The sequence below is a fragment of the Protopterus annectens genome, chromosome 9.part0 (genome assembly GCF_019279795.1).
Source record: "Protopterus annectens isolate FY-2018-M chromosome 9.part0, PAN1.0, whole genome shotgun sequence".
In the NCBI taxonomy this organism is placed as follows: Eukaryota; Metazoa; Chordata; order Ceratodontiformes; family Protopteridae; genus Protopterus; species Protopterus annectens.
The window spans coordinates 855,210,619-855,237,231 of record NC_056743.1 but is presented as its reverse complement, the minus strand read 5'-3'; the positions used below and the strand labels follow the sequence as shown (position 1 = coordinate 855,237,231).

General features: G+C 43.7%; 1 protein-coding gene across 1 annotated transcript in view; it reads right to left on the bottom strand.

The window, feature by feature from the left end:
• Positions 1-217: 217 nt before the first annotated feature.
• VPS52 (VPS52 subunit of GARP complex) overlaps positions 218-26,613 on the bottom strand; it is a 449,815-nt gene continuing 423,419 nt past the window's right edge. Inside the window, exons 19-20 of the mRNA XM_044083563.1 lie at positions 1,034-1,152; positions 218-822 (exon numbers count right to left, since the gene is read on the bottom strand). Of these exons, the coding sequence (XP_043939498.1) occupies positions 676-822; positions 1,034-1,152 (266 nt within the window). The 3' untranslated portion in view covers positions 218-675. The remainder of the gene's footprint in view (positions 823-1,033; positions 1,153-26,613) is intronic.

The window sequence follows — 26,613 nt, the reverse complement described above, 5'->3', positions numbered from 1 at the left end:
ACTTAGTCATGCAGCAGAAGAGGTTAATTAATACCAACAAAGCCACAACTGGAATGGAGGACTGAAGAAATACCACCAGCTCATGGGGAAAGCACCGAACAGCGCATGGGATCGAATATGAATCTAGTACCTTTCACTCTGCAGTTTAGTGTTTAGAAAGTTGAACTCTGAAGACTACACAAAAAGTGACAAAATGGTTACAACTGCCACACTTATGTAAATTTTGTAGGTATGTTTATTCAAATAGCAACAGATAAGACAGACGAAGTCAGTACATTCTACATAAATAACTCAGAGATAATTATGTACAGTTTTACTCCAGTCAACAAACAGAAGGCCACAGTTTAATCTTTGCATGGCCCCTTTTGAACAAGCTTGATCTTTCGTGGTACACAGGAGAAAGTGCTACATAGTTCTAGTGCCATCTGTGAAACAGTCCACTAACTGCAATCAGAAAAACACCAGATACAGCTAGTGGAATTTGTGCACTCTGTCTTCAGAAGAGAAAGGGTTAATTTTTCCATATTCTCAGGCACAATAGTGAACAACATGGAAGATTTAGTGTTTTGAACATCTGCTTACTGAAGGTGGTGTGCTGTTCCACAGTTTCTGCTCTGGTGTGCTGTTCCACAGTTTCTGCTCTGGTCCATTTCAACCCAACTACAGGGATCAGGCTCAAAAATTGGGTTTGTGTTTCTTGACTTCCACCATGAGATGGTGGATGTTGATAAGTTCTGAGCGAACAGCCATGTTCTTGAATGGTGGCTGTGATAACACTTTGTGAAAACGGTGGTAATACTGGATGAGTTGAGTTAGTGCCCCCTGTGGTAAGAAAAACAAAATATATCCTAAATCACATGAAGCAGAAACCCAACAATGTCTGTTAAACAATAATGAAAAAAACACCAAGACCCTAAGCAGTGAGACAAAGACATACTACAGCACAGATTTACTACTGCAACCAATACTACAAGTCTAAAAAGTCTGTACACCAGCAATACTTCCAGCACAAACAACTTAAAAGAAAGTTTACCTGTATGATTCCAGTGCCATTTTTAAAGTTTGTAAAGGATCGCATAACATCCTGGCTAAGATTTTCCACAGATTGCTTCCATGTACTGGCAAAACCACGGACCAACTGTGTTACTCGTCCTGTAAGTGAAAAAAGGGAGAATTATACAAGGTAAGCAATTAAATGTTACTCCCCTTCTCAGACAGCTAAAGAGAACTAGGTAAGTGCCTAACTTGGTTCAGGAGCAAAGTTATGTTTGCTGCTGCCTAAGTAATGTAGTAGACCACACTTCTGAGTGTCCACTGACCGTATGGCAATACTTTTATGTATGCTGTATAAAGAGACTACTGTATGACTCTGTTGTCTTAGCCAGCTTTTACTGACAACCTTCTAATGTATTCACAATCTTCCTTTTACACAACAGTTGTGATTCTAATTTGTAAACAGTACTTCAAGTCTCAGATGAAAAAGGGTCAACTCTGGTAACTTTGGTGCAGACAACTGGTTCATTCATTCATTCATTAAATAAACAGATTCAATTTGATGATGCTTGCATACAATGTTCTAATATTGGGAATTCTCTGTCTACCCCCAAAACAACTTTCAAATTGGAAATACACAGACACCATTACATCAAGTTACGCATTTTTGTATTAAGTGACCTTGGCTAAAGCAAGCCCACACCAGATGAATATTAGTGATTGCCGTCTATCTACTTCTATTTGTTGACTGGGTAAATAGGCTGGTCATTTAACTCTTTCAGCCATAACCTAAGCTTTTCCTTAGACAAGAAGAGATACAAACAGTACTAACATTGTTAAAGAGCATATAGCACATAACAAATGTTAGCATGGCATATTTAGAAATTAAATTCATATCATATTTGCAAATAACAGCCTTGACCAGTTAAGACAAACATCTGCTAAGAGTCATTAGCATGGGAATATGAAATTATTTACAAAGGATGCTCAAATCTATATATTTTCTACAACATTGATACAATATTTTAACACACATCCAGAATGTCCATACTAATTTTGTTTGCATGTACTTAGTAGTCACAAGTTAAGTTATTTTAACCAATGCCTTGGAAGCGCCTACATTTATCTTCTTTGAGTAGCTGCTTTTTTAATTTTACTTTGAAGTCCTTCAGGAGTTTTCTGATTGTGTACTTCACTTGGTAACCAATTCCAGAGAATGGGAACAATTTTGGAAAAGGCCCCCTTCCCCTATTACAATTCCAAAGTGGGGTCTACTTAGAAGTGGTGCTTCACTGTTGTTACCTCTGAGGGAATAAAATGACCTCTTTCCATATCAGCTGCAGTATATGGTACATAAGAGATGTCCCGTCCTGGACAGTCCATCGCTCGGCCAGTATAGATAAGCTTAAAAGAGATCTTTGCACCATACTTCACATTTATGCTCCCTGCACAGAACATATGGCATAAAAGGGATATATGGATGCAAATACAAAGAACTTATTTTGCTGCCAGTTCGAATGCTGTTGTGCCAGTTTGAACATTTTGTTGCTGTACTGAATATTTATCAACACCAGATAAGTGCTGGTTGGGGTTATTTTTTTTTATTTTTAAATTTACTTTCTTAGTCTTGTATTTTTATCACTACCTACAGTTAATGCCATCCAGGATGGGAAAATGTCAGTGAGGGAGGCAGATTTGCCATAAGGATCATCACAGTGTCTTTTTTTGTTTGGGCACTTCGCACGACCATACATCTTGTATTTTAAGGCATTTAAGCCCAAGACACTCAGAAGCAGTTTGTCTTCCCTGGCCATTTAGTCTGAAAACCAGCAGCTTAGAAAGTTATCCCAGGGTACCATGGCAGAATCATTTAACCCAGAGACACTCCCACTAGGTAAGGAGAAGGCTAAGTCCCCTCAGCCAGATTCTTTAGCTGTTCAGCTTCCACTGGACATCCCTCTAGAAGCAGGAAATAGCTCTGTAGGTCATACTACTCTGATGCAACCCTGCCAGATGCAGGCATGGATCCATCTTTTTGCATGTCCTCTAAAGCTTTGCAGACATCTGCTCTGGACATTGGTTGATTACACTGGAAGGTCCAAGAGGGATTCTGCAAATACTGGTCAGGGAGGAAGTACTTGGTTCTCTTCTTAAATCTAGCCAATGGTCAGAACCCCCAGTATTTGTTAGAGCTGATGTTCCCTCTAAGAAATAAAACAAAAACTGAAGCATGTTTCAGTCTGTCCAATGGATCTTCAAAGGGAATTGCAGGAATTTGCTCAGGGCTTGTTCTCTGCCTTAATGGTCCTAAAGTCTCCTCAAGGGATTTCAGTACCCACTCCTCCTTGGACCTCTACCCCTTCTAAATGGTTTAGGGAACTGGATTCCTTGGATGAGGATTCCCTATTTGTGGAGGGGTCTTTGTCCTATTCTTCGCAGATACCTTTGGCTTATGGTTTTGATGAAGAGGAATCTGTTAACCCAGAGTCTCCTTTTCAAAGAATTGTCCTTTGGGAACACAATTGCTAGGTTGATGGAATTCTGTAAGTAGGATTCTTATCAAGTGTCAGATATTCAGAGAAGATATCTTGAGTTGCTTCAGGTGGATACTCCTAAACCATCAGCAGTTCCTCCTGTTTTGGCTGCCTTATTAGATACTTTCATTGCCGCTTCCAACTCTCCTGATTCTCAGCCTCCTGCTCCTATGAAATCGGATAGGTTCTGCAAGGTTCCTGAAGAGTGTCAGTTTCTATTTAAATTTTCCTTCTGCTGATCCAGCTGTGGTGTCACTCTCTTCTGACAAACCTTTGAAACTTTTGCCTTCTGATAAGGATAGTAGGGCAATGGAGAGGATTGTTAAGAAAGTTTACACACTGCTTTCACTTTGGCCTTTAGGGCTGTTAATTACCAGACCCACCAGGTGTGCTCTCGTCTTGATTGCTCACACTTGTCAGGTTACCTCTGCCCTCCCAGAGTCTGATGGTAAATCCTCTGCCTTATTTTTTTTAGGTTCTGCTTCTCAAGTGGCTCGCCACTCTACTAAGTGTAGCTATGATGTTGCTGACGCCTCTTCTAGGGCTGTGGCTTTTGGGCCCATCATGAGGCATTATTTTTGGCTTTCTTTTCAAGTCTTTTCCTGAGGACATTAAGGCTAAATTGTTTGATGCTCCTTTGGATAATACTCATCTTTTTGGGACTGCTGCAGCTGACCTAAGTCTCTTGAAGAGAAAGGCAAAACCTTGCAATACCTTAAAAATATTTTTCTCTCTCTAGTATCCCGAAGTTCCAAAGGAATTATTCTTCTAGGTCTGCTTTTGTTCGCAGGCAATCCTACCAGGCCTCTAAGGGCAGGAAGAGTGAAAGGCGGGCCCCCCTCTGCTAAGGCTTCTCAGATTGCTGTGCCCCAGAAGCCTCCTTTACCTGATAAGCCTGCTTCTCTCTGAGAATTTGCCCCTCCCCCACCTTCAGACCAGGTTTCTTTGTCCTTTTATCTCTCCTTTTGTCTTCCAAATTGGAGTCTCATCACTTCAGACTTTTGGGTTCTATCATGTCAGGGTTACTTCACGATACGGAAATCTCTCCTTTCTTTTCCTGGGATTCCTCAACCTCCTCTAGAGCAACTTCCTGACTTTCTGGAGGTTCTAGGATCCCTGTTGGACCAAGGGACTATACAACCTGTACTCCTTCCCAAGTGGGATGGAGTTTTTATTTCAGGATTTTCCTGGTTCCTCGAAAGGATGGCACTTGGAGACCTATTTTGGATCTTTTCCCAGCTCAACGTCTTTTTTGAGATCCTTTCTTTTTTTATACTTACTCTTCAGACTCTGTTTCCTCTTATTACCCTAGGTTTTTCTCGTGTCCTTTGATCTAAAAAGATGCTTACTTACCTTCGTATCCCTATTCACCCTCTCTTCAGGAAGTTTTTAAGTTTCTCTGTGTCTTCCTCTCATTTTTAGTTTTCTGCTTTGCCCTTTGGCCTCTCTACTGCCCCAAGGGTACTCACAAAATGCCTAGCTCCTGTGATTGCCTTCTGCCGACTCCAAGGCATTCAGATTTTCCTTATCTAAAAGACCTGTTGCTTAAGACTCCTTCTCCCAGTCAACTGTTGTAGGATATGCAGTTCATCATCTGTCTTCTTCAAAGTCTGGTGTTTACTGTCAACTTCCAAAAGTCCATCCGGACTCCTTCACAGGATTCTGTATATCTGAGTGGCAGGATTCAGACAGTGCCAATGTTGCCCTCACTTCTGCCTCCAAAGGTACTGTTGTTGAAAGCCTTCTTTCAGTCTCTTCTTCCCTAGACTGCCATGCCAGCCAGGGAGTTTCTTCAGGCCCTGGGATTCATGGCTTCTACTCCGATGCTTCCTCTTCCCAGACTGTATATGTGGAAGCTTCAATCATACCTCAAGTCGGAATTTCTTGGAATTTTGGAACACTCAGAATTTCGTTTAGGTTGCACTTGTGTAGTCCTAAATGACAATAAAGTTTACTTTGACTTTGAAGTTGGTTGGGCGACAGCATGGCCACACACTGAATTTCAGTGTACCTCTCCTTCCCTGTCTCAAGAAGGAATTAGAGTGGTGGATTCGGCAGTTCGCCCTCAACCTAGGCTGGCCCTTTCAGCTTCCAGCCCCTTCTCAACAGCTGTTCACAGATGCCTTGGACATGGGGTGGGGGGGCATCTCTTGGACACCTGAAAGTTCAGAGTCTTTGGCTCCCCATCAGAAGTCAGATCATAGCAACATCAAAGAGATGGGGGCTTGAATTCTGGCCCTTAGGATTTTCACCTCATGTTTTCTCCAGGCCCCTTGAAAATCTACACAGACAACACTATAGCGATGTGGTATGTCAACAAGCAGAGGGGCATGAAATCTTGGAGAATGGAGCTTCAGGCTTGGGATGTGGCTCTCAGTTATCAGTTTACTCTTCAGGCAGTATACATTTCTTAAGAGCACAATCTTGTGGCAGACTCCATGAGCAGGCCTAAAACACAGGCTCACAAATGGATGCTTCACAGAGACGTATTTCTGGACAGTGTCCATCGGTGTATTCCTCAGGTAAATCTTTTTGCCTCCCCCATGAGCAGGCAGCTTCCCCTCTTCTGTTCCAGAGTGCCGTGCCATCTGGCCTGGAAGAGGATGTCCTATCCTTTCCGTGGAAGGGGAAGTTTCTTTATGCTTTCTCTCTTCTTCTACTTCCAAGAGTCCTACAGAAGATTCAGCTGGACTTCCCAAAAATCTTGTTAGTGACTCCCTTTTGGCCGAGACAGCACTTGTTCTCCCTCTTAATGCATCTGGCAAGGGGCAATCACCACAAGTTACCTCACCGGCAGGATCTCCTCACACAGGACAAGGGGTCTCTCATCCATCCTCACTTGTCCAATCTGCAGCTGACAGTTTGAGTGATAGGTGCCCGAAAGGGATCAAAACAATCTTTTCTGAGGATGTGCTCAGGGTTTACAGGAGGCAAGGAAACTCTCAACCAGAAAAATCTTGTATGTCCAAATGGAAGAGATTTTTGGCCTGGTGCCATGCTCATAACCAGGACCCTTTTTCAGTGGGGATCTCTCTGGTTCTCTCTTATTTGTGTGAGTTGCTCCAGTCTGGCTTGGCCTATTCTTCTGTGAAGGCCCATTTGTCAGCCATTTCTGCTCATCTGCCCTTGAATCCTCCTTTGACTTCTTGTTTTGAGGTCAATCAATTTCTTAAAGGCATCCTGCAAATTAGGCCTCCAAGAAAGCCTATTCCTTCTCCTTTGGGCCTTAATTTTGTTTTGGAAAAACTGACTCAGGCTCCTTTTGAGCATGCAGATTCCGTTTCTTTGCAGCACTGTACCTGGAAAACTGTTTTGTTGTTGGCTCTTACTTCTGCTTGGAGGGTTTCTGAGCCCCAGGCCCTTATAGCCATTCCTCCATTTTTGGTTTTTCACAGGGACAGGACGTCCCTTTGAGTATCTTGGGCAAAAAAACAGGATTAGTATGATCAGTTGTCCTTGAATCAGTTGGTACAACTCCCTTCCTTTTTCCCTTCTCCTCAGTCTGCTACTGAGAGGGTCCTGTATACCTTGGATTTGTACAGACAGCTTGGGTACTATTTGGATAAAACTAGGACCATTTGCAAGCCTGATCAGCTTTTTGCTTCCTTTCATCCTAGGTCTTTGGATTTGGCTGTTTCCAAGTAACCCATCACCTCCAGGATATCTAAGGCCATTTCTTTTTGTTATTCTTTTCATGGCTCATCTCTGTCTGCTTCTGTTAAAGCTCATTCCACTAGAGCTGTTGCCTCTTCGGGTGCCTTCAAGGGGTTAGACACCAATTCCATCCTTGAAGCTGTTACTTGGTCTTGCGTTCCTACCTTCACTAAGCATTATAAGTCGGATATGGTTTCTAGGGCCAAAGCAGGTTTTGCTAAAACCATTTTTGTGGGTTTGTTGAGGGCTCTTCTCAGCCTTCCACCTGCCATTCTGTTTCTTGAGCTTTTTTACTCTCCTTTAAGCACTAAATACTACAACAGTGATATGGAAGGATATAGTACAGTTGTGTAAAATCTTACCATAACAGTAGATGTCCTTCTCTTCACTGTTGCAGTATTTGCTCCTCCCTCCAACCCCCTCTTGTTTATTCTGCATTCTTCCTCCTGGATGTGCAAGGACTCCTTTGTTCATAGGTTCATAGGTTCGTACTAGGCTATCTGCCCTAGGGCATTTATAAGCCTAGCCAGTGTGTTTTTGGTTTTCGCCACCCATTTTAAATTAATTTTGCTATGCCCTTTTTCGAGGTTAGTATACTGTGCCTCTGTCTAACAGTGACACAGAAGTGATACCCGGGGTAAACCTACGATCTTCCAACCACTCATCAAGATTCCTTTTGAAGAGAGTCAATGAGGGACTCTGCCTAACCTGGACTGGGATTTTATTCCAATGAAGGGAGCCTCTGGGTTATGAATCTGTCCCTCCAGCATGTCCTATTTATTTCAGTGCTGAGGTTCAAGTCTCTCGAGCGCGTAGCTCGATGAGATTTGGATTTTCTGAGGTGCAGCATGTCCATTAATTCCGGGTCGGACATGGCTTTATACGTCAGGCACAGATCGCCTCTGAGCAGGCGGTATGCCACTGAGTAGAGCTGGAGTTTCTTTAACCGGGCAGCATATGGCATCTGTTTGAGCCCTTTGATCCTCTTGGTGAGGTACTTTTGGGGTCTTTCCAGTTGCTGCAGGTGTCTGGTAAGGTACATCCCAAAAGGGGCATTGTACTCAATTATGGGCCTGATGAGGGATGAGTAAAGAGGCACGATGACCTCCCCTGATCTAGATGTGAATCCCTTCATGATTAGGTGGGCTGTATAAAATGTTTTTCTAACCACTTTGGCCACGTGGTTGTCAAATGAGAGATTGCTATCAACTTGGGTCCCCAGGTCCCTAATTACTTCTTCTGTACTTAATGGATTACCACCTATGTGGTAATTTGTGGGCACTTTGTTTTTGCCAAAGGGGATGACTATACACTTTTTGGCGTTTAGCTTGAGGCCATGGCTCTGGCACGAGTTGTCTGTTTCTATGAGGCCCTTTTGGAGGATGCTTGTGTCGGCTGGAGAGTTGATTATGGTGCCCAATTTGCAGTCATCTGCGAACTTGGTCAGCCACAGTCCTTCCGTGTTGACCTGTACCTCCGAGAAATATATACCGAACAAGAGAGGTCCCAGGACTGAGCCTTGTGGGATGCCACTTGTAACTGGTTTGGAGTCTGACATGGCTCCAGCAATTCTAACCAAGTGGGTTCTGTTCTTGAGCCAGTTTGCAACCCATCTAGTGACATAGGGGTTTATATTTAAGCTGGTGAGCTTATCTATAATGTCCGAGTGGGATATTGTATCGAAGGCTTTTGCGAGGTCCAGGTAGGCTGTGTGGACCACCTTCCCCTCGTCAATGGCCTTGATGACTGTTTCAAAGAAATCAACCAGGTTTAAGAGGCAGGATCTGCCCTTAACAAAGCCGAACTGGGTAGGATCCAGTGTCTGTAGGTCCCCAATATCTTTATTTATGAGGTCCATGATGATCCTTTCCATAGCTTTGCAGACCAAGCTAGTCAGGCTTATGGGGCGATAGTTTCCAGGATCTGTTGAGGCACCAACTTTGTGGAGAGGGACCACTGTTGCTGTATGCCACTCTTTAGGTACATATCCTGTAGTAAAGGCTGAGATTGAACAGTAGTTTTATGTTTGGGTTTAGCTCTTCTTGGAGTTCATGTAGGACGCAGCCCGGGACACCATCTGGTCCCATTGATGCTGTGTTTTTTGCTTTGGAGAGGGCAGCTCTTACCTGAGCATCTGAGATGTCAGGGGGGCAGCACTCTGCTGGGATAGATATTTGCCCTTTTGGTTGGGGGGGGGAGTTTGCGCTGAACCTGTCAGCTAGGATGTTGGCAATGTATGTGGGTTCGGTGTATTTTTTCTCATTTTGGACTAATTCTGAGCATATCTGGGAATTCCCACCCAGGTTCCTAACATAACTAAAGAAAGCATTGTGATTATCCTTAGTGTCCTGTGCAATTTTTCTCTCAAAGCTGGCCTTAGACGATTTTATGAGAGCCCGTAGTTTTTTGCTAATACTGATCAGAGATGCCTTCCCTTTTTGGGATTTTGCTCCATCATGTAGTAGCTTCCTCCTTCTATTGTATAGTTTTGTTTATGGCTGGGGTCCACCAGACAGGGCGTCTGCCTTTGGAGGATTGGGTCTTGGTTTTATTTGGGATTGCATGATCCATGCATTCCTGAAGGTGTTCATAGAATGCGTTTATAAAGGATTCTGCGGTCTGGGCCGTATTTTCCACAGGCCCAGGGGCTTTGAAGGATTCCACCTCGGTTTTGAGGAGTGTGAAATTTGCTTTAGAGAAGTTTTTCACTGTGGTTTTCAGGGCAGGGGGTGGAGTCGGGATGTGAATATCCAGTGAGATTAGTTTATGGTCTGACCTTACCAGTGAGGGATACACTTCTGGTCTGAAGCATAGAGTCCCCATGTTGGCGATGATCAGGTCCAGTATGTTTTCCCCTCTTGTGGGAGTGGTAACAAGTTGTTCCACAGCATTTGAGTTTATAAATTCTAGGAACCTTTGGGCTAGGGTGTTGGAGCTAGAGTAATGCTCCCAGTCTATGTTTGGGTAGTTGAAGTCACCCAATATAATGGTGTTTGGAGAGACCTTCATATTTTCCAGTGTTCTCAGGAAGGCCGAGTGGGGTTCCTGGGTTTGGGAGGGTGTTCTGTAGCAGGCTATAAACTGGAAGGCAGTTTTACCCACTGTTAGTTGCACATGGATAGTCTCTGATGCTTCGTGCTGTGCCACCAATCTGGAGGTGTGGGTATCTTTGACGAATATTGATACTCCCCCTCCTTTTGTGGTTCGGTCCAAGTTTTGGGGCCGAAAAGCATGGTATGAGGTATAACCTGGTAGTGCTGGGGTGCTCTCGGGAGCCTTGAACCAGGTTTCTGTTACTGCACAGATATCGATGTTCTCCATGCTAAGGAGAGTTTCGAGTGCGTGCATTCTTGAGGTTTAGACTTCTGGCGTTGAGTAGCATTACTCTTAGTTTCTTATCCCTTGTGATACCTGTGGAGGTGGGTTTGCCTTTTGAGCCTTGCCTAAAAAAGGCACTATGGGGGTATCAAGAGCCTTTGCCAATATCCGAAAGCCCGGGGGTGACGGGTGCAAGCCGTCCCTAGTGAAGCATCGTGGCTTGTCGAGCATGTCATCCCAGGCTGACAGGCATTGGATCCCCTTTGAATGACACCAATACTTAAGCCAATTGTTGAAATTGATCATCTTGTCTTCATATTGTGGCATCATTCTTGGTGAGGGTAAGATGCTACTCAAGGTCAGGGACATACCGGCCTGGGCTACATGCTCAGAGAGCTCCTCTATGTCTCTTTTCATGTAGTCCAGGGAGGTACGTCTCAGGTCATTCACACCAGCATGGACAATGACTGAGTCATATTTGTACTTGCCTTGGAGTGACCTAAGTGCTTGTGTTATGTGGCGGATCCTAGCGCCCCACAGGCAGCTCACAGTGACCTTCTCCTTGTTCAGCCTGGTGAGCGGGACGTCAGTGTGCCTGATGGCAGAGTCACCTATTACAAGTGTATCAGGTGTGTTGTTTAGCCTTAAGGGCTGCGACTGTTCGGCACACTGGCTTTGTGAGCTATGTGTTGCACGGGTTTTGTTTTGGAGTAGCGGTTGCTTGGGTGTCTGCTTTGGAGGTCTCTGCTGCTTAAGTAGATTTTTATTTAGAGCCTCCGAGTATGTTTTTGTGTGTTTATGTGTTTGGTTTGCTGTTGTGGTAGGTCTATGTGAGACTGGAATTGTAGTGAGTGTGGTTTCCTTCTCCTCCTGACTGGTTTCGCCAGTACTGAGTTGAGAGAGCTTTGCCTCCAGTATGGCTATATGGTTGCATCTCTCACATGTGTTGGAATTTGTTGGGAGGAGGAGAGGGTTGTCTGTGTACATGAGGTAGTTGTAACATTGCCTCAAGATTTCCAGATTCACCAACTGGACCGGAGAGGAGATTGATAACTGACCTTTGGACATGCTAGAATAGTATTGGGAATTCCTTTATAATTGAAAAAAGGGCCAATGGGAAACAAGGTACTCAAGGGGAGTTTGTGAGGGTGTAGTGCTTTTAATTTTTTAGTGCTGACTTATATAATTGCTTTAGTGAGCAAGTGCCAGGTATCTTAAATGCAATGTGTTACAGGTAAGTTAAATGCAAAAACGACAAACAGTAACTTTCTTTCAAGTGAAACAAGGAAATAAGTACAGTAAGCAATGCAGATATCACTAGGGATCCACAGAAGTGCTGAAAAGCCGCGTTTTAGGTGGAATTAGCGTTTCAGGGAAATAGCAAGCAAACAAACAACAAGCATACAAACAAAGCTAGATTCAGCAGGCCTGGATCTAGTCTATGCTACAGCAAACAAGGTGTACCAATTTCAGTAAGAAGCAGTTTAAATATGCAGGCACTATAAGCCTTTAACCAGAAATTCCCAGCTCAGAAGGGCAGAGTCCAGCCTCTCCTCCCACAAGAGTGCAGACCATGAACCCTTTTAATGTAAAATAACTGGCCTGAAGCCCAAGTGCTTAAACCAGAATTAATACACTTAGAATAACAGACACTGAGCCCTCAATCAGCAGTTCCCAACTTAGAAGGATGTAAGCTACCTGTTCTGCCACTACAGTGCAGACCACAAACCTTCTTAATGTAAAACAACTGGCCTGAAGCCCAAGTGCTTAAACTAAAAGGCTTAGAATGAGTTACACCAAGCAGTAATAAATACAATTGAGTACTTTTAAGATGACGCAAAGGCAAAATAAAGTAGGAAGAAACACAAATACAGTAAAAGCAGATACATTTTTTTTTTTTTTTGACTGAGCAAATGAGATGGGCCCAGGAGTTACAGGACAGAAACAAGTGCAAATGCAGGCCTTCAAATCAGAAAGTTGAGAGAGATGGAAGACCACCCAAACGGCCAATAACTACAAATTCTGGGCCAGAACCACTCCTTATGTGGTAGGCAGGTTACCTAGAGCTTAACACTCCCACTGATAAGCTAGAAGGCTTCCCTCCAACACAGAAAGGCTTGGGGGGCTCAGAAGCTTACAAATAGTCCTGGCTACAGCAAATCTGTATCTGGAACACTAATTACAGGAAAGGTAGGAAACAGGCTTACAAAAAAAATTTTTTTTTTTTTTGATAATGTTTCTCTTCTGGGTAGTTGCAACTGTACGTACCTTTTATGCCCTACATTCTGTGCAGGAAGCATAAATGTGATGTATGATGCAAACAAGATCTCCTTTAAGCTTATCTACACTGGCCGAGCAACAGACTGCCCAGGGTGAGACACCCCTTATGTGCCAGATACTGCAAAAGTGAACAGAAGGACATCTACTGCTATGGTAAGATTTTACAACCACTCAACAGCCTTTCCCCTCCATGACTTAAAAGAATATGAAAGACACCAAAAAAGCAAACCATATTCAACTTCTGATTTTGATGAAGTTAGCAAAATATTCAAAATACAAATGCTTGACTGAGGTTTCAAACAAATTACACTTATTCGATAAAGTGACATATAAAATATTCTCATCAACTCTGTACAACATATGCTTGCTATATCCAGTACTGACTGCTTATATCATGATATTCAGACAGCATGATGATATAACCCGACTGACAATTTTCTTTCTAGTCTTTAAAACACTTGGACTTAACATTGAAAAAAAAATCTTAGGATACATTTTCAAATAAATCTCTTAATGGAGGAATACTCAAAAAGTCAATACCATTCCCCACGAAACACACAGAATTCTACAGAATCCTCACTATGGCAGCTTGAATAAGATCATGTTGCACTGTGTGAAAGTTAAGAGAAAACTGTATCCATGATATGAAAAACTGAGGGGCTGCCAGCCTAGCCAAATAAGAGTTTTACAAATAATTCTATGTCATTGTAAATATTAATATGATCAACAGGCTTGTGTAACAAATGTAAGAAAACTGTGTTATATGCTGAGCTTCAAAAATGTAACCACAGTGCACTCTGATGGAAGAAAGCTGATGAGTAAATGACTGATCTCAAGCTAGGAGACAGTCGGGTAGGAAATTTTTTCTATTGTTCTAAGACCGAGATAATTATTAGGTTTTACATGTAAAGCAGCTTTTATTGTTGTGGCTTCCTGGCAGGTGCAGATTGTAAAATGAAATGTTAAAATTTTAAGTTCTGTGAGCCTGGGAAACTTAAGTAGAAGTGTTAAGAATTATGTAATCTGAAATGACAAAGCAGTAAGTAATGTGTATTATCAATTTAAGACTTTCTCAGAGAGAGAGAGACTGAACATTTTGTGTTTGTCTTCAGATCGGACAACTCACCAGCACTTTTTATCTATACTTGCTTGCTCTGTAAGTAGAATTTAAAATAGTAATTTCTCTTAGAGATAGATAGGATTATAGCCAGATTAGTCTAGCTGTTTTCTATATTTATGTGAGACTATCCTACCATGTTCTTCTAAAGTATTTCCTGTGATTTCTGAACTCTCTAGTGTCACTGTGTTGAATCAATGAGTACTGTCTTGTGTTATTTATTATTAAATATTTCTAAACCTTTTAACTGTGGCTGTTTTGTGTAGAGATAATTTAAGCTCTGAGAGTATTTGGTGATACTGCAGAAGCCACTCTAGAACAGCCTTAGCCCTGGGTCGCACTTACTATTTGGATTACAGTAACATTACACAGTAGAATTGGGCACCCTTTGGTAAGGGCCTTTACAGTAGCTGATAAGAGTAGTTGGTGGCAGTAGATTACTACCTTATAGCTTGGGCAAAACGGGGCATAGCTAGTGAACCTGTGCCAGCCAGCCTTCCCCAGGAGTGTCTGTGTGTTTGTATATAAACTAATTCTCAAAGTGTGTGGGTGTTAGCTACTTGGGCAGGGACATGAAGCACTAGTTGGACAGAGAGGGTACTAGAGGTTTTGGCTTGACCACTCAGCTGATATCTGAACCCTATAGCTGTGGCATAGGGGAATCTTATTGGGGATCTAGAGAGAAAGGGAGAAACCAGCCCCAGATTGACTGTGATCTCTGTGTGCTCTTAAGGGAAATTATACTTTACTGTGTGTGTACTTGTTATCCTCCCGATGTGGAAGCCCCTCGCTGGTGCTAGTGGTGAGGATTAAGGCTCCTTGATTACTGGCCCAGTGCATGGGTGTCATACATGAAATGCTAGAAGATGAGAACTGTCAGTTGTGCCTATTGTGTTATCTCAATGCAACACTTTTTCATTGGAAACCTTTTTCATTAAATAAGGTGCTCCATGCAGTAAACATTACTATTTGACTACAACATTAACACATGTATGGGATTCCAAGATGGTTGCACATTGACCAAAGCTTAATTTCAGCACTCACTGTGTGGGGAAAGAAACTGAGAAATAAGAGAGAGTTTTTTTTTGTCAGAAGAAGAAATTTTGTGAACTTAAAAGAAAATCAACCAGAAAAAGTGGAGAGAAAACACTGTCTCGGGAACATCCTGTAGCTGTTCTGCAAAAATAAGCTTCAGCTTTAGTACTGTAGATGGCTTCCAGTAATTTTGAGGAAAAAATAAAAAAGATGACATTGTATGTGATTAAGGTATATGAAACACTGAAGGAGTATATCAACTCACATAAAATTCTGGAACAAATTGAAGCTTTAGCTAATCAGATGAATTATTGAAACTGCAAAAATTGGAGGATGAAATGAAGAAAATGCTAGCGGAGTATGACACTTCCCAAGAAGAGCTGTTCCAAAAAATGGCAGAATTAGGAGACAGAGCATGGAGAAAACTGGAGATTTTCTGCAGTACCAGAGAAACTGGAAGGAACAGACTACATTCATTTTATGAAAGCAAGAATAATCAACTGAACTGATACTCCAAAGCAGTATTTGTTAGATGAAAGGGCACATCAAGTGTATGCCCCAAACTTGGCCAAGAGAAAGCAGTCTAGATCTTTATTAGCAAAGACACAATCAAAGCAGCAGAAAGAGTTGATCCTGATAAAACGGTGGCAGAAAGTAAAAGTATTAAAAATTGGAAACAGCAGAGTATTTGTGGAAAATAGAAGTTATGTACTTACCATAACTTGGTATCTATGTTGTCCAATTTCATTATGCATCATGAATGGGTCTTTGAATCCGTCCTCAGATCCAAGCTGGCCATTTCTCAGGCATATGATCTGAGCCTCAAACTCCTCCCTCTCCCATGATGCCTCATTCTCTTTCAGACTGTCAGATCGAGTTTGCTGCCCTTATCACAAGATGATGACTGGAAAGACAATAAAGAAGCAAAATCAAAAAAACCCTACTGGAGTCCAAACTAGGAACCAGTTGTTTCCTTAATCCTCTAGGTTGTTCTCAGGTGTACTAGCCAGGGGAATGGGGTGGGAAGTGATGCATAATGAAATTGGATAACACAAATACCCAGTTATAGTAAGTAGATAATGTCTAACCTGAAGTTGTCCATTTCATTATGCATCAAGAATGGGCTAGAGTCCCCAATTACAAAAAAAACCCTGGGAGGACCTCAAGGAAGGATATGCCTGAGCACTGCAGAGCCAAAGGATGCCCTATTTCTGGGAACAATATCCAACTTGTAATGAGATACAAACTTATGAGCTGAGGACCAAGTAGCTCCAGTACAGATTTCATCAATTGGAGTTCTACCAGATAAAGCAGAAGAGGGTGACATTAATCTAGCTAAATGGGCCCAAACCGGACGGGAAAATTATTTGCCTTGTGAATAAACTGTGGAGATGCATTCCATAATCCATTGTGCTAAAACAATTTAGGAAACAGCTTGTCTCAACCTGTTAGACGAAAAGGCAATGAACAGCTGCTCTGACTTTCTGTGAGGCCTAGTCCTATGTAGGTATAAATGTACTGTCTGTGAACTTCCAAAGAATGCAAGACATATTTGCCTTTATTTGGGTAATTCAGAAAAAACACAGATAAATGAATGGTCTGATTAATGTCAGCTTCCGAGGCAATCTTTGGGACAGAGGAGGGATTCATCCCAAGAGAAAAGTACAGTTTTGTACCTACCATAAATGTAGATGTCCGAACTGGATAGCATCTGCAGTCATAACAACTGGGTTGTCCTGTCGTCAGGCAGCCCCTCAGTCGGCCGGATTCCAAAGTCCGGGTCCGGCTTCGGCTGATGTCGCACTTCACCCGACGTCATCTCTGTTGGTCCTCGGGTATAAAGGCATCAGCCGACGCCATTTTCCTCAGTGTTTCTTGCCCCAGATGCCAGTAGCCCTCCTGGAGGTTAAAATTTGGATAGATGCCAATGTTTCCAAAAAGATAGAGGTAAACACAAAAATAAGCATGTATGTACATATATACAAACAAATACACCATAAAAGACTCCCCCCCACCAGCTAGCTATTAGGAGGGTAAAATACCCTAGGAGTACCACAGAGGGGAAGGAGGGAGGGTAATCCTGACTGCAGATGCTATCCAGTTCGGACATCTACATTTATGGTAGGTACAAAACTGTACTATGTCCTTCATGGATGCATCTGCAGTCATAACAACTGGGTAGAATACCATAGCCAACTAGGGAGGAGGATAAAACTAGATTATGGTGTGTTTAGGATCCCTTGCAGTACAGCAGTGGCAAACCCTGCTCGGGATCTGGAATATAGAGGTAAGTTATAATGCTTGGCAAATGTATGCACGGAGGTCCAAGTAGCCGCCTCAATAATGTCTTTGGTTGCCACTCCTCGTAAGAAGGCTGTGGTAGTGGCTGTTGCCCTTGTAGAATGAGGTCTTATGTTCTGTGGAATTGGTTTTCCATGGAAGGAGTAACAGAATCGTATGCAATTTCCTATCCATTTGGAGATTGTCTGTTTGGAAATAGCTTTTCCTTCCCTTCCTGTTGCATAGGCTACAAAAGTTGGTCAGTCTTTCTGCTATTTTTGTTCTGTCCAAGTAGTAGCGTAGCTGTCTATGTACATCCAAGGTATGCAGTATTCTTTCCCTCTGTTTTGTGGGTTGGGAAAGAAGGTAGGTAGGTGGATTGCCTGGTTTAAAGACACTCTGGATACCACCTTAGGCATAAATGTAGGATTAGTCCTCATGGACACTCTATCTTGGTGGAAGATTAGGAAGGGTTGCACTGCCATTAAGGCCTGTAGCTCTGAAACCCTCCTTGCTGAAGTAATTGCCAGTAGGAAAGCAGTTTTCCATGACAGGTGTTGTAGGTCTGCTGTTGCTGCTGGTTCAAAGGGTGATAGTGTCAACTTTTCTAGCACAAAGTTTAAGTCCCAAGCTGGCAAAGGTGGTTTCCTTGGAGGTTTTACATTCTTGATTCCTCTGAGGAACTGCCTGAGCAAAGGGTGCGAAAAACAGGTGGATCAAAGCTGTATTCTGCTGAAATAGCTGATGCATGTATCTTGATGGAGGAGTAGGACAAGCCTGAATGAAGAAGTTCGCCAGATACTCTAGAATGTTAGGCATATCTATGTTTGACACATCTTTTCCTCTTTCAGTACTCCAAATGACAAACCTTTTCCATTTTCCAGCATAGTTCCTTCTTGTTGAAGGTCTGCGTGCTTCAAGAATAATGTCTTTAACTCTTTGAGAAAGTTCTGGGTTAGCTGTTGCTATGTGATGTTCCATGCAGTCAGTTGCAACGTTTTTAGGTTTGGATGTATGATGCTGTAGTTGTTCTGAGTTAGCATCAAAGGCATCAGGGGTATTGGCCACATATTGTTCTGAGACATGCTCCTCAGCAGTGGGTACCAGTGTTGTCTTGGCCAGTTTGGAGCTATCAGGATTATCCTTGGACGTTCTTCCTTGATTTTTAGTAATACTTTGTGCAACAAGGGAAGAGGTGGGAATGCATATGCTGTCAGGCCTTTCCAGCTGAAGGAGAGCGAATCCACTTTCCATGCCAGTGGGTGTAATGTCCTTGTGCAGAATTTTTTGAGCTGGTGATTGAGAGGTGATGCAAATAGGTCTATCTGAGGCATTCCCCATTTCTTTGAGATGGTCTTGAAAATGTCCGGGTGCAGTTTCCATTCGTGGGCATCCGATGTGGTTCTGCTTAATATGTCTGCTAGAATATTTTCTTTTCCCGGTACAAACATTGCCTGTAACTGGATGTTGTAGCTGAGTGCCAGGTTCCACAGCTCCAAAGTCATTCTGCATAGGGGTATGAATGAGTGCCTCCCTGCTTGTTGATGTACCACATGACTGTGGTGTTGTCTGTCCTTATCATCAACTGGCCCTCTTTGAGAAATGGTCTGAACCTTTGGATTGCCAGTTTTACTGCCAGCATTTCTTTTAGGTTGATGTGCAGGTGAAGTTGATCCTGTGTCCACAATCCTTGCACGCATTTGTCCAGCATGTGGGCCCCCATTCTAGGTCTGAAGCGCCTGTTGTGATGGTCTGGCTTGCTTGACATCTGCGAAAGGGTAGGCCTGGGTTTGTCTGGCATGCCTGAGCCCACCATAGGAACTCCTGTTTTAAGCATGGAATTAGTGGGATTTCTGTTTCTAGGCTGTGACTGTGTTGGGACCATAAATTCTTTAGGTACCACTGTAGTTTTCTCATATGTAGTCTGGCAAGTGGGACCAGGATTATGCATGATGCCATGAAGCCCAAGGCCTGCAGAACTTTTCTTGCTGTTAACTTGTTCAGCTTTGTTAGTGCCAAGAAGTAAAGAGGGAGTTCTTTTTGTTTTTCTGCAGTTAGGAATGCCATTTGTTTTACTGTGTCCAATTCCGCACCCAAGAATGTCCTTGTTTGGGATGGTATCAGCCTTGACTTTTGTAGATTGACTGTGTATCCCAGTGCTTGTAGCAAGTAGATGACCCTTTGTAAATCTGTTGTCAGCTTGCTTTTGTTGTCCCCTTGTAGCAGGCAGTCGTCCAGGTATGGGTAAATTTGTATTCCCTGTAGTCTGCAATGGGCAATTACTGATGCCAGGCATTTTGTGAATACTCTGGGCGCAGTAGATAAGCCATAGGGCAATGCTGAGAATTGATAGTGCTCTGATCCTGCAAGAAATCTGAGGTATCTTCTGCAGATTGGTCGAATGGGGACGTGCAGGTATGCCTCCTTGAGATCTAGAGTTACCAGCCAACACTCCTTGCCCAGCATGGGAAGAAGTTGCTGTAGGGTCAGCATTTTGAATTTTGGGACAATGATGTATGTATTTAAGGTGGACAGGTCGAGAATTGGTCTCCAACTTTTTTCCTTTCTTGGAACTAGGAATAGTCTTGAGTAGAACCCCTTTCCTTGCTCTGCAGTTGGCACTTTTTCCACAGCTCTCATGTTTGCTAACTGCATTATCTGTTGTAGAGCCTCTGTTTTTTGATTTGGAGGTAGATTTGGCATTCCTCTTTTGATTGGTAAAGTGTGGAAGTGGAACCGTATCCTTGATCTATGGTTTGTAAAATCCACTTGTCTTTTGTTCTATAGTCACAGTTGTTAGAAAATAAGGTTAACTTTCCGCCTAGAGGAGCTGCTATTTGTTCCCTGGTAGGCGGATTTAGGATTAAGTCACTGTGGTTGTGTTGATGTGGTGGCAGTGGTTGTGTCTGTGCCTCTGTTGTTACCTTGCCACTGTCGTCCTCTGTAGGCACCTCCTCTGGATTGGTTTCTGCCTCTGGAACGCCTGTTTCTGCCCCTTTGAGATCTTGTGGAGTCAGGAAAGGACCAATTTTTGGCAGGCCAGTTCCTGCTAAGCCTTGGGCGCTGAACCTGCGAGAAGCCTTTAACCGGTTGAACGGATTTTGCCTTTTCTTCCATTTTCTTCATAACCTGCTGGGCAGGTGTACCAAACAAACTTGTCTTATCCATAGGAGCATCTAGTAACTTTGCTTTAACATGATCCGGTAAAGCTTGCTCCTTTAGCCATGCATGCCTTCTTATCACTGTGCCAGTCATGGCTGATCTAAATGAAGCCTCCAGTGCATCATAGCCACATTTTAAGGAATGGTTACTAACCTGTTGTATGTTATTTACCATTTCTAATACATATTTCTTATCAAGAGATTCATCAGTGGTAAGCTTTTTAGTTAACTGATCAAGCAAAAACTCTTGGTATTGAATCATGTGAAACTGACAGTTTAAAGCTCTAGCTGAGAGAGTAGCTGAAGTGTAGACCTTTTTGTCCCATCTGTCTAATGACCTTGCTTCCCTTTCAGAAGGAATAGGGTTTTTAGCTATGGTCGCGGCTACTGCCTTGGGACCCTGGGATATAGTTTCGGGGTCTGCAAGAGGGGCCTTGTAAAGGTGGTGATGAGTGTCTGGCACCCTGTAAAATCTGTCTGGTTTGGCAGGGGCTGGAGGTAAAGAATCTGGAGCGGAGCAGACATCATTGAAAGCATCATCCACCACAGAGAGAACAGGAGGTATAGCTAAGGGCCTGTGTTGTGGAAGGTGCAGAAAAGTCCTAAGTCTTTTCTGGAGTCTGAAAAATCCTGTTGCTGCCATTGGAACTGCTCTCGCATGGCATGTAAGGTTTCCCCAAAGGAAAATTCTTCTGGTGGGGAAGCAGCTGGAATGGATTCTTCAGCATCAGAGTCTTCAAAATTAGAGAAAGGAGCCTCTGGCTGGTCAGTTATGTCTGATTCATCGGCTGAATCATCAGATGACACTGGCTCAGGGGCTCTGCCCTAGGTCTCTTCTCTGGGGCTGAGAGGCCCTGTCTGGGTGAGATTGAGATCCTCTAATTAATGAAATTAAATCTTCTGCCAGAGTAAGCATTTGAGAACTAGAGGAGGGCCTGGTTGAAGGGGGTTTAACAGGCACTGTTTTAGTAGTCTTGGCTGCTTTAGCCCTGGCGAAGGCCTTAATGGACATGGCTGCTGGAGGCCTAGCAGCACCACGTGCTGGGGTAGAGACATCCAAGGGAATGGTGTCTGATAAGTCAGTGGCAACCACCGTAGTGGGTATAATTTCTGAGGCCGATTCAAGAATGGTAGCAGGGGCCTCAGTTGTAGAGATAGATTCAGCTGTACTTTGATCAGTTTTCTCGGTTTCGGCCGAAACCGAGACACTCGCGGTTTGCTTAACCATGGTTTCAGCCGAAACCGCGGACCGCGAGTGTCAGTCTTTATCTTTGCGTTTTTTGGCAGATAGGGTAGTCGGATGATCCGACGGCATAATGTACGCAAAAACAGAACCGAAAAACTGTTCAGCAAACTCCGACCGACGCCTAAGCGTTCGTCGGTTGAAAGAAGCACAGGCCGAACAGGCTGCTACGTCGTGGGCTGGGCCTAAACAAGGCAGACAGTAAGAGTGGAAATCTTTATGAGGTATTTGTTTCCCACAGGTTAAACAATTATTAACTTTTTCTGACATCGGCTGAGGCAAGAAAGAGTCCCCAACGGGGTACTTAGCTTTAGAAGTCTTCGAAGTAGTATTCGGTAGAAGTAATCTCTGGATCCGACCGACCGGCACTTGCGAACAGCTTCTGCTTCGGGCGCCACGCGGCAAGAAAGACTGAGGAAAATGGCGTCGGCTGATGCCTTTATACCCGAGGACCAACAGAGATGACGTCGGGTGAAGTGCGACATCAGCCGAAGCCGGACCCGGACTTTGGAATCCGGCCGACTGAGGGGCTGCCTGACGACAGGACAACCCAGTTGTTATGACTGCAGATGCATCCATGAAGGACATCTATCCTTACAGATGACTATATACGGAGGTTGAGAAGAATTCTGCAACTCTTATGGCTGACTTGATAGCCACAAGAAAGGCCATCTTCCAAGACAAATACTTCAGCTCACAAGAATTAGCAGGTTAGAAGAGTTTCTGGGAGACAGGTCCTTGATCAGAAGTCTCAGACGAAAAACTCCTCTCAAGAAAGCCAGACAATGTTTGGAAAAAAAAGAGTAGAGGTAGAACCAAGCTAATTCCCAAGACAGAAATTAGAGACTGCTATGAGTTGTACTTTTATTGTAAAAATAAAAACAAAAAACGTGCTCCTTCATGAAAAAGAGAACTGAAAAACATGAGGACATCTGAAACAGACACTGAAAAGGGATCTATATTCCTCCGTGAAGCCCAGATGGAAAATCTTTTCCATTTGCTACCATATAACTTCTTGGTGGAAAGCTTTTGGGAAGCAAAAATAATGTCATGGACAGGAGAGGGGAGCCTGGACTTTAGCAAAACTACTAGAAGTGGAGAAACCAAGTGGTTAGTTGAGGGAGATTTGGATTATGTCACTCTGTCGAACGTGAAATCAGATTCTGTCTGAGATCCAATACCCATGAAGGACATTTGTTGAGAAACTCCAGAAAGAGGAACCATACCTGATGAGGCCAATGGGGGGCAATGAGGATAAGATTGGTCTTCAACCTGCTGGCTTTCTATAGAACTTTGAGTATCAGGGGGATCAGAGGATAAACATTCAAGATATGCGAAGGCCAATCGTGGACAAGATCATCCCTTGGTGACTCCCCCGCTGGAGGGATCAGAGCAAAGTACTTGCTGCATTTGTTGTTCAGGGGAGAAGAAAACCGTAACAGCAAGGTTGGCCCCAGTGGCAGAAAATCTTGTTCTCTAGTGTCTGGTTCAAAGACCACTCATGAGGACTCAAAACAGACCTTGCTCAACTTGTCCAGCAGAATGCTGTATTCTCCTAGGATGTGCATTGCAATGAGAAAGCGATTCAAAGCAATCGCCCATTCTCAGACTCTCATGGTCTCTCTGCAGAGTGGGGAAGACCGAGTTCCCCCCTGCCTATTGATGCACCACACCACTGATATATTGCCCGTCAAGACTGCAATCATCCCCAGAGGGAGGCAGTCCTGAAAGGCTTGCAGCATGAAGAGCACCACTCTCATCGCTAGAACATTTATGTGCAATTTGGTCTCTGTGGGATACCATGTGCCTTGGACCATCCTTCTCTGAAAATACCCCCCTCACCCCAAGAAGGAGGTGTCTGTGGTCACTGTGGCCAAAGAAAGGGGAAGGACAAAAGGCCTTCCTAAGTGAAGATCGTCTGTGAGCATCCACCATTGCAGATGATGTCTACAAACTGGGGTAAGCCTGATCAGGGCTGATAACAGGTGACACCGAATGAACCACTGAACAGCCAGGGTATACTGAAGAACTCGCATGAAGAACCCGGCTAGCGGTACCAGGAAAAAATGTACATGCTCCCATTGCGAACGTCTCCAGAAACACAGACTCCTCCGATAAAGGGGGTAGGGGAGACCGTCCACCCTTTTGTTTCAGGAGTTCTAAGACACCTCCACAGGAGATCTCATCGGGTGGAGATCGAGGCGACCCTTTCCCTTCATTGAAGTCTATGTCCTGTTGTTAAAGACTCCAAGGGGGAGTCGATGTGCTTCCTCTTGTACTAATGCTTCTGAGGGACCTCCTCCTCAGGGTACTTGGCGGAGGAGTCAGAAGACAGGGGAACCCCTTGTTGAGGGGTTGGTTGGAGGCTCTCTGGGAGGGGCTGACCATGAATCGGATGGGTAGGAGCAAAACTTCGATCCACAGAGGACTGGGAAGGGCATGGCGGATGAAGGACCATATCTCGCAGAGTCGAGAAAGCCCTCTCTGCCACTTGGAATGCCGTGGATGCAGGGAGCCCATCCTGAGGCCAAAGCCCTTAAGGAAGAAAGACGGGAGGTCACCCCAGATCTGAAATCGCCAGAAGGCACCAGACTGGTGCTATCGAAGGGCAAACCTGCCAGAGGATGGGACAGCTCCAAGAAGGACAAAGTAGAAACTGACATCAACTCTGAGGATCCAACGTCGATCTGTCAGATACAGGAGCAGCTCTGCTCTGACAAAATCGATGCCAAACCAGTCTGGGACACTGTTGGGTTCAGAGGAAAAGGTATCCCCTGATCAGATGCAGATCCACTTGGGATCACCAGGCCTGGAGACTCCAAAACCGAATGAATCTGAGGTGGAGGAAACTGAGGAGTTGGGGTCGGAGCTGTCACATGTCCAGCATGGGTCGGAGAGGACAACATGCCTAGCTAGATCTGGGCTTTGAAGAAACTCATCATCAGATCCATTTCTGAATGTGAGAGCCAAGAAGATGGGTAGATTGCACCGATGACCTGCGTGGCCGGGTGGTCTGGCTGGGGGGAGGGAGACTTACTCTGATGCGGAGTATAACTCAAGATCTGCGATCCAGGCAGGAGTATCTCAGGGTCCGCTCCGGAGATGATGAGCTATGGATCTGGATAACCTCTGTCTGCTCCGAAATACTACTCGGACTAAAGGTCAATGGATCTGGCAGGGAGGGAGGTTTGGTAGGTGCTGAATCCAAGGGACCACTCAGATCTGGAGAGAAGCACGGAGTAGAAGGATCCGATAGCTTCCTTCTCTTTTCAGAAGTAGAAGCTGATGTCCCTGAGGAAGCAAAGTGGGGTCACTTCTTCTGGGAATAAGTCTGGACTCCAGAGGAAGGAAGAAGCCCTCGAAGGATGAGCTTGTTCTTCTTGTCCACCAGGCCTTGGGGGTTGAATGCTGAGCAAATATTACAAGGCATATCCAAGTGCCCTGGGCCAAAGCAGTAAATCCACCTCGTCAGACTGGTGAATCTTATGCCCACAAGAGGCACATCTTTTAAACCCGGCAGGTTTCTCTGGCCTATCTGACATGTTAAACACACACACACACACACACACACACACACACACACACACACACACACACACACACACACACACACAGATACAGACACACAGACACACACACACAGACACACACACACAGACACACACACAGAAACAGACACACAGACAGACACACACACAGACACACACACGCCAATCACAGTCTAACACTAGCTATAAAAACTGAAATATAATGGGATTTTTTTTTCTACAGCTATAGGCAAGGACTAAAAAGGAGAGAGAGACAGGGAAAGGGTGGGAAGGACCTTAACCCAACAAAAACTGCTTGTGGCACAACAGGAAAGGAGGTAGAACTACACCAAACTACGAAAGGGAGAATATAGAGGAAAGCAGAGATAAAATTTCGGAGAACAGGACAGCTAAAAATTGGAAAATATCTACCTTAAAAGCAGAGGCTCAAAATAGTGTCTGGACAGTAATGGCGGCAAATGAGATCTAGGGGTTTGAAAGGGAATGAGGCATCATGGGAGAGGGAGGAGTTTGAGGCTCGGATCGTACTTTTGAGAAATGGCCGGGTCGGATCAGAGGACGAACCCGAAGACCCATTCTTGATGCATAATGAAATGGACAACAGATTGATTATTAACTGTATACTAGGCAGAAGAGAAACAAATTATCCCAGCAATCGGAGAATGTTGACAGGCAGGTGTGAGATTCAAGCTGCTGTATCCAGCTGTCTTCAGAATATTTTTTCCTGGAGGATCAAATAAATGTTTAGGTGCATAACAGGCTAAGGAAGACAAAGTTTATGCAACAAAAAGTGAGCCAGCAAACAGAAGGGGACTCTTGCTTCTCATTCTTCTGACAATAAAGTTCATTGAGAGACTTTGCCAGTGAATCCTTTCCTAATGTTCAAAAGTAAAATGCTTGGAGCAGAGAAAAAAGCATTGGAGATTACTAGAAGAATCAGGAGCACATTGGTCTTGAACCAGAGTCTGGTGTTGGCTGATAGAGGATGAACAGGAAAATGACCAGCAGCACTAAAATTACAGAAAGATGGATTTTCAAGAAAAAATGACATAAAGCAGTTCTGTATAGTGGGAATTTTAAAAGTGGGGGTCTTTTCAATGAATGTTGTTATATGTTAAAGATACTAAAGTAACAAGTACTTTTATTTGTAAAAAATATAGGCTTTACAATATAACAAGAGTTAAAAGGCTTGACAAAAAAGTTTACTGTTAATATGCTGTAATCTACTGCTGGGGGTGAGGTGTAAAGTGCAGTGCTTATATGCAGAATTAAGATATTCTATTATTTTTTTACAAGGGTGTAAAAAAAGTAAAGCTGTGCTACCACAGTGGAGGTTAAAAGCTAGTTTAATAGACTCAAACAATAAAATCTATAAAAACTACAAGAACTGAGTAAAAATAAATGCAAGTGGATAAGCGCTTTCAGTAGTTGCAGTCTTCAGATCCTGTTT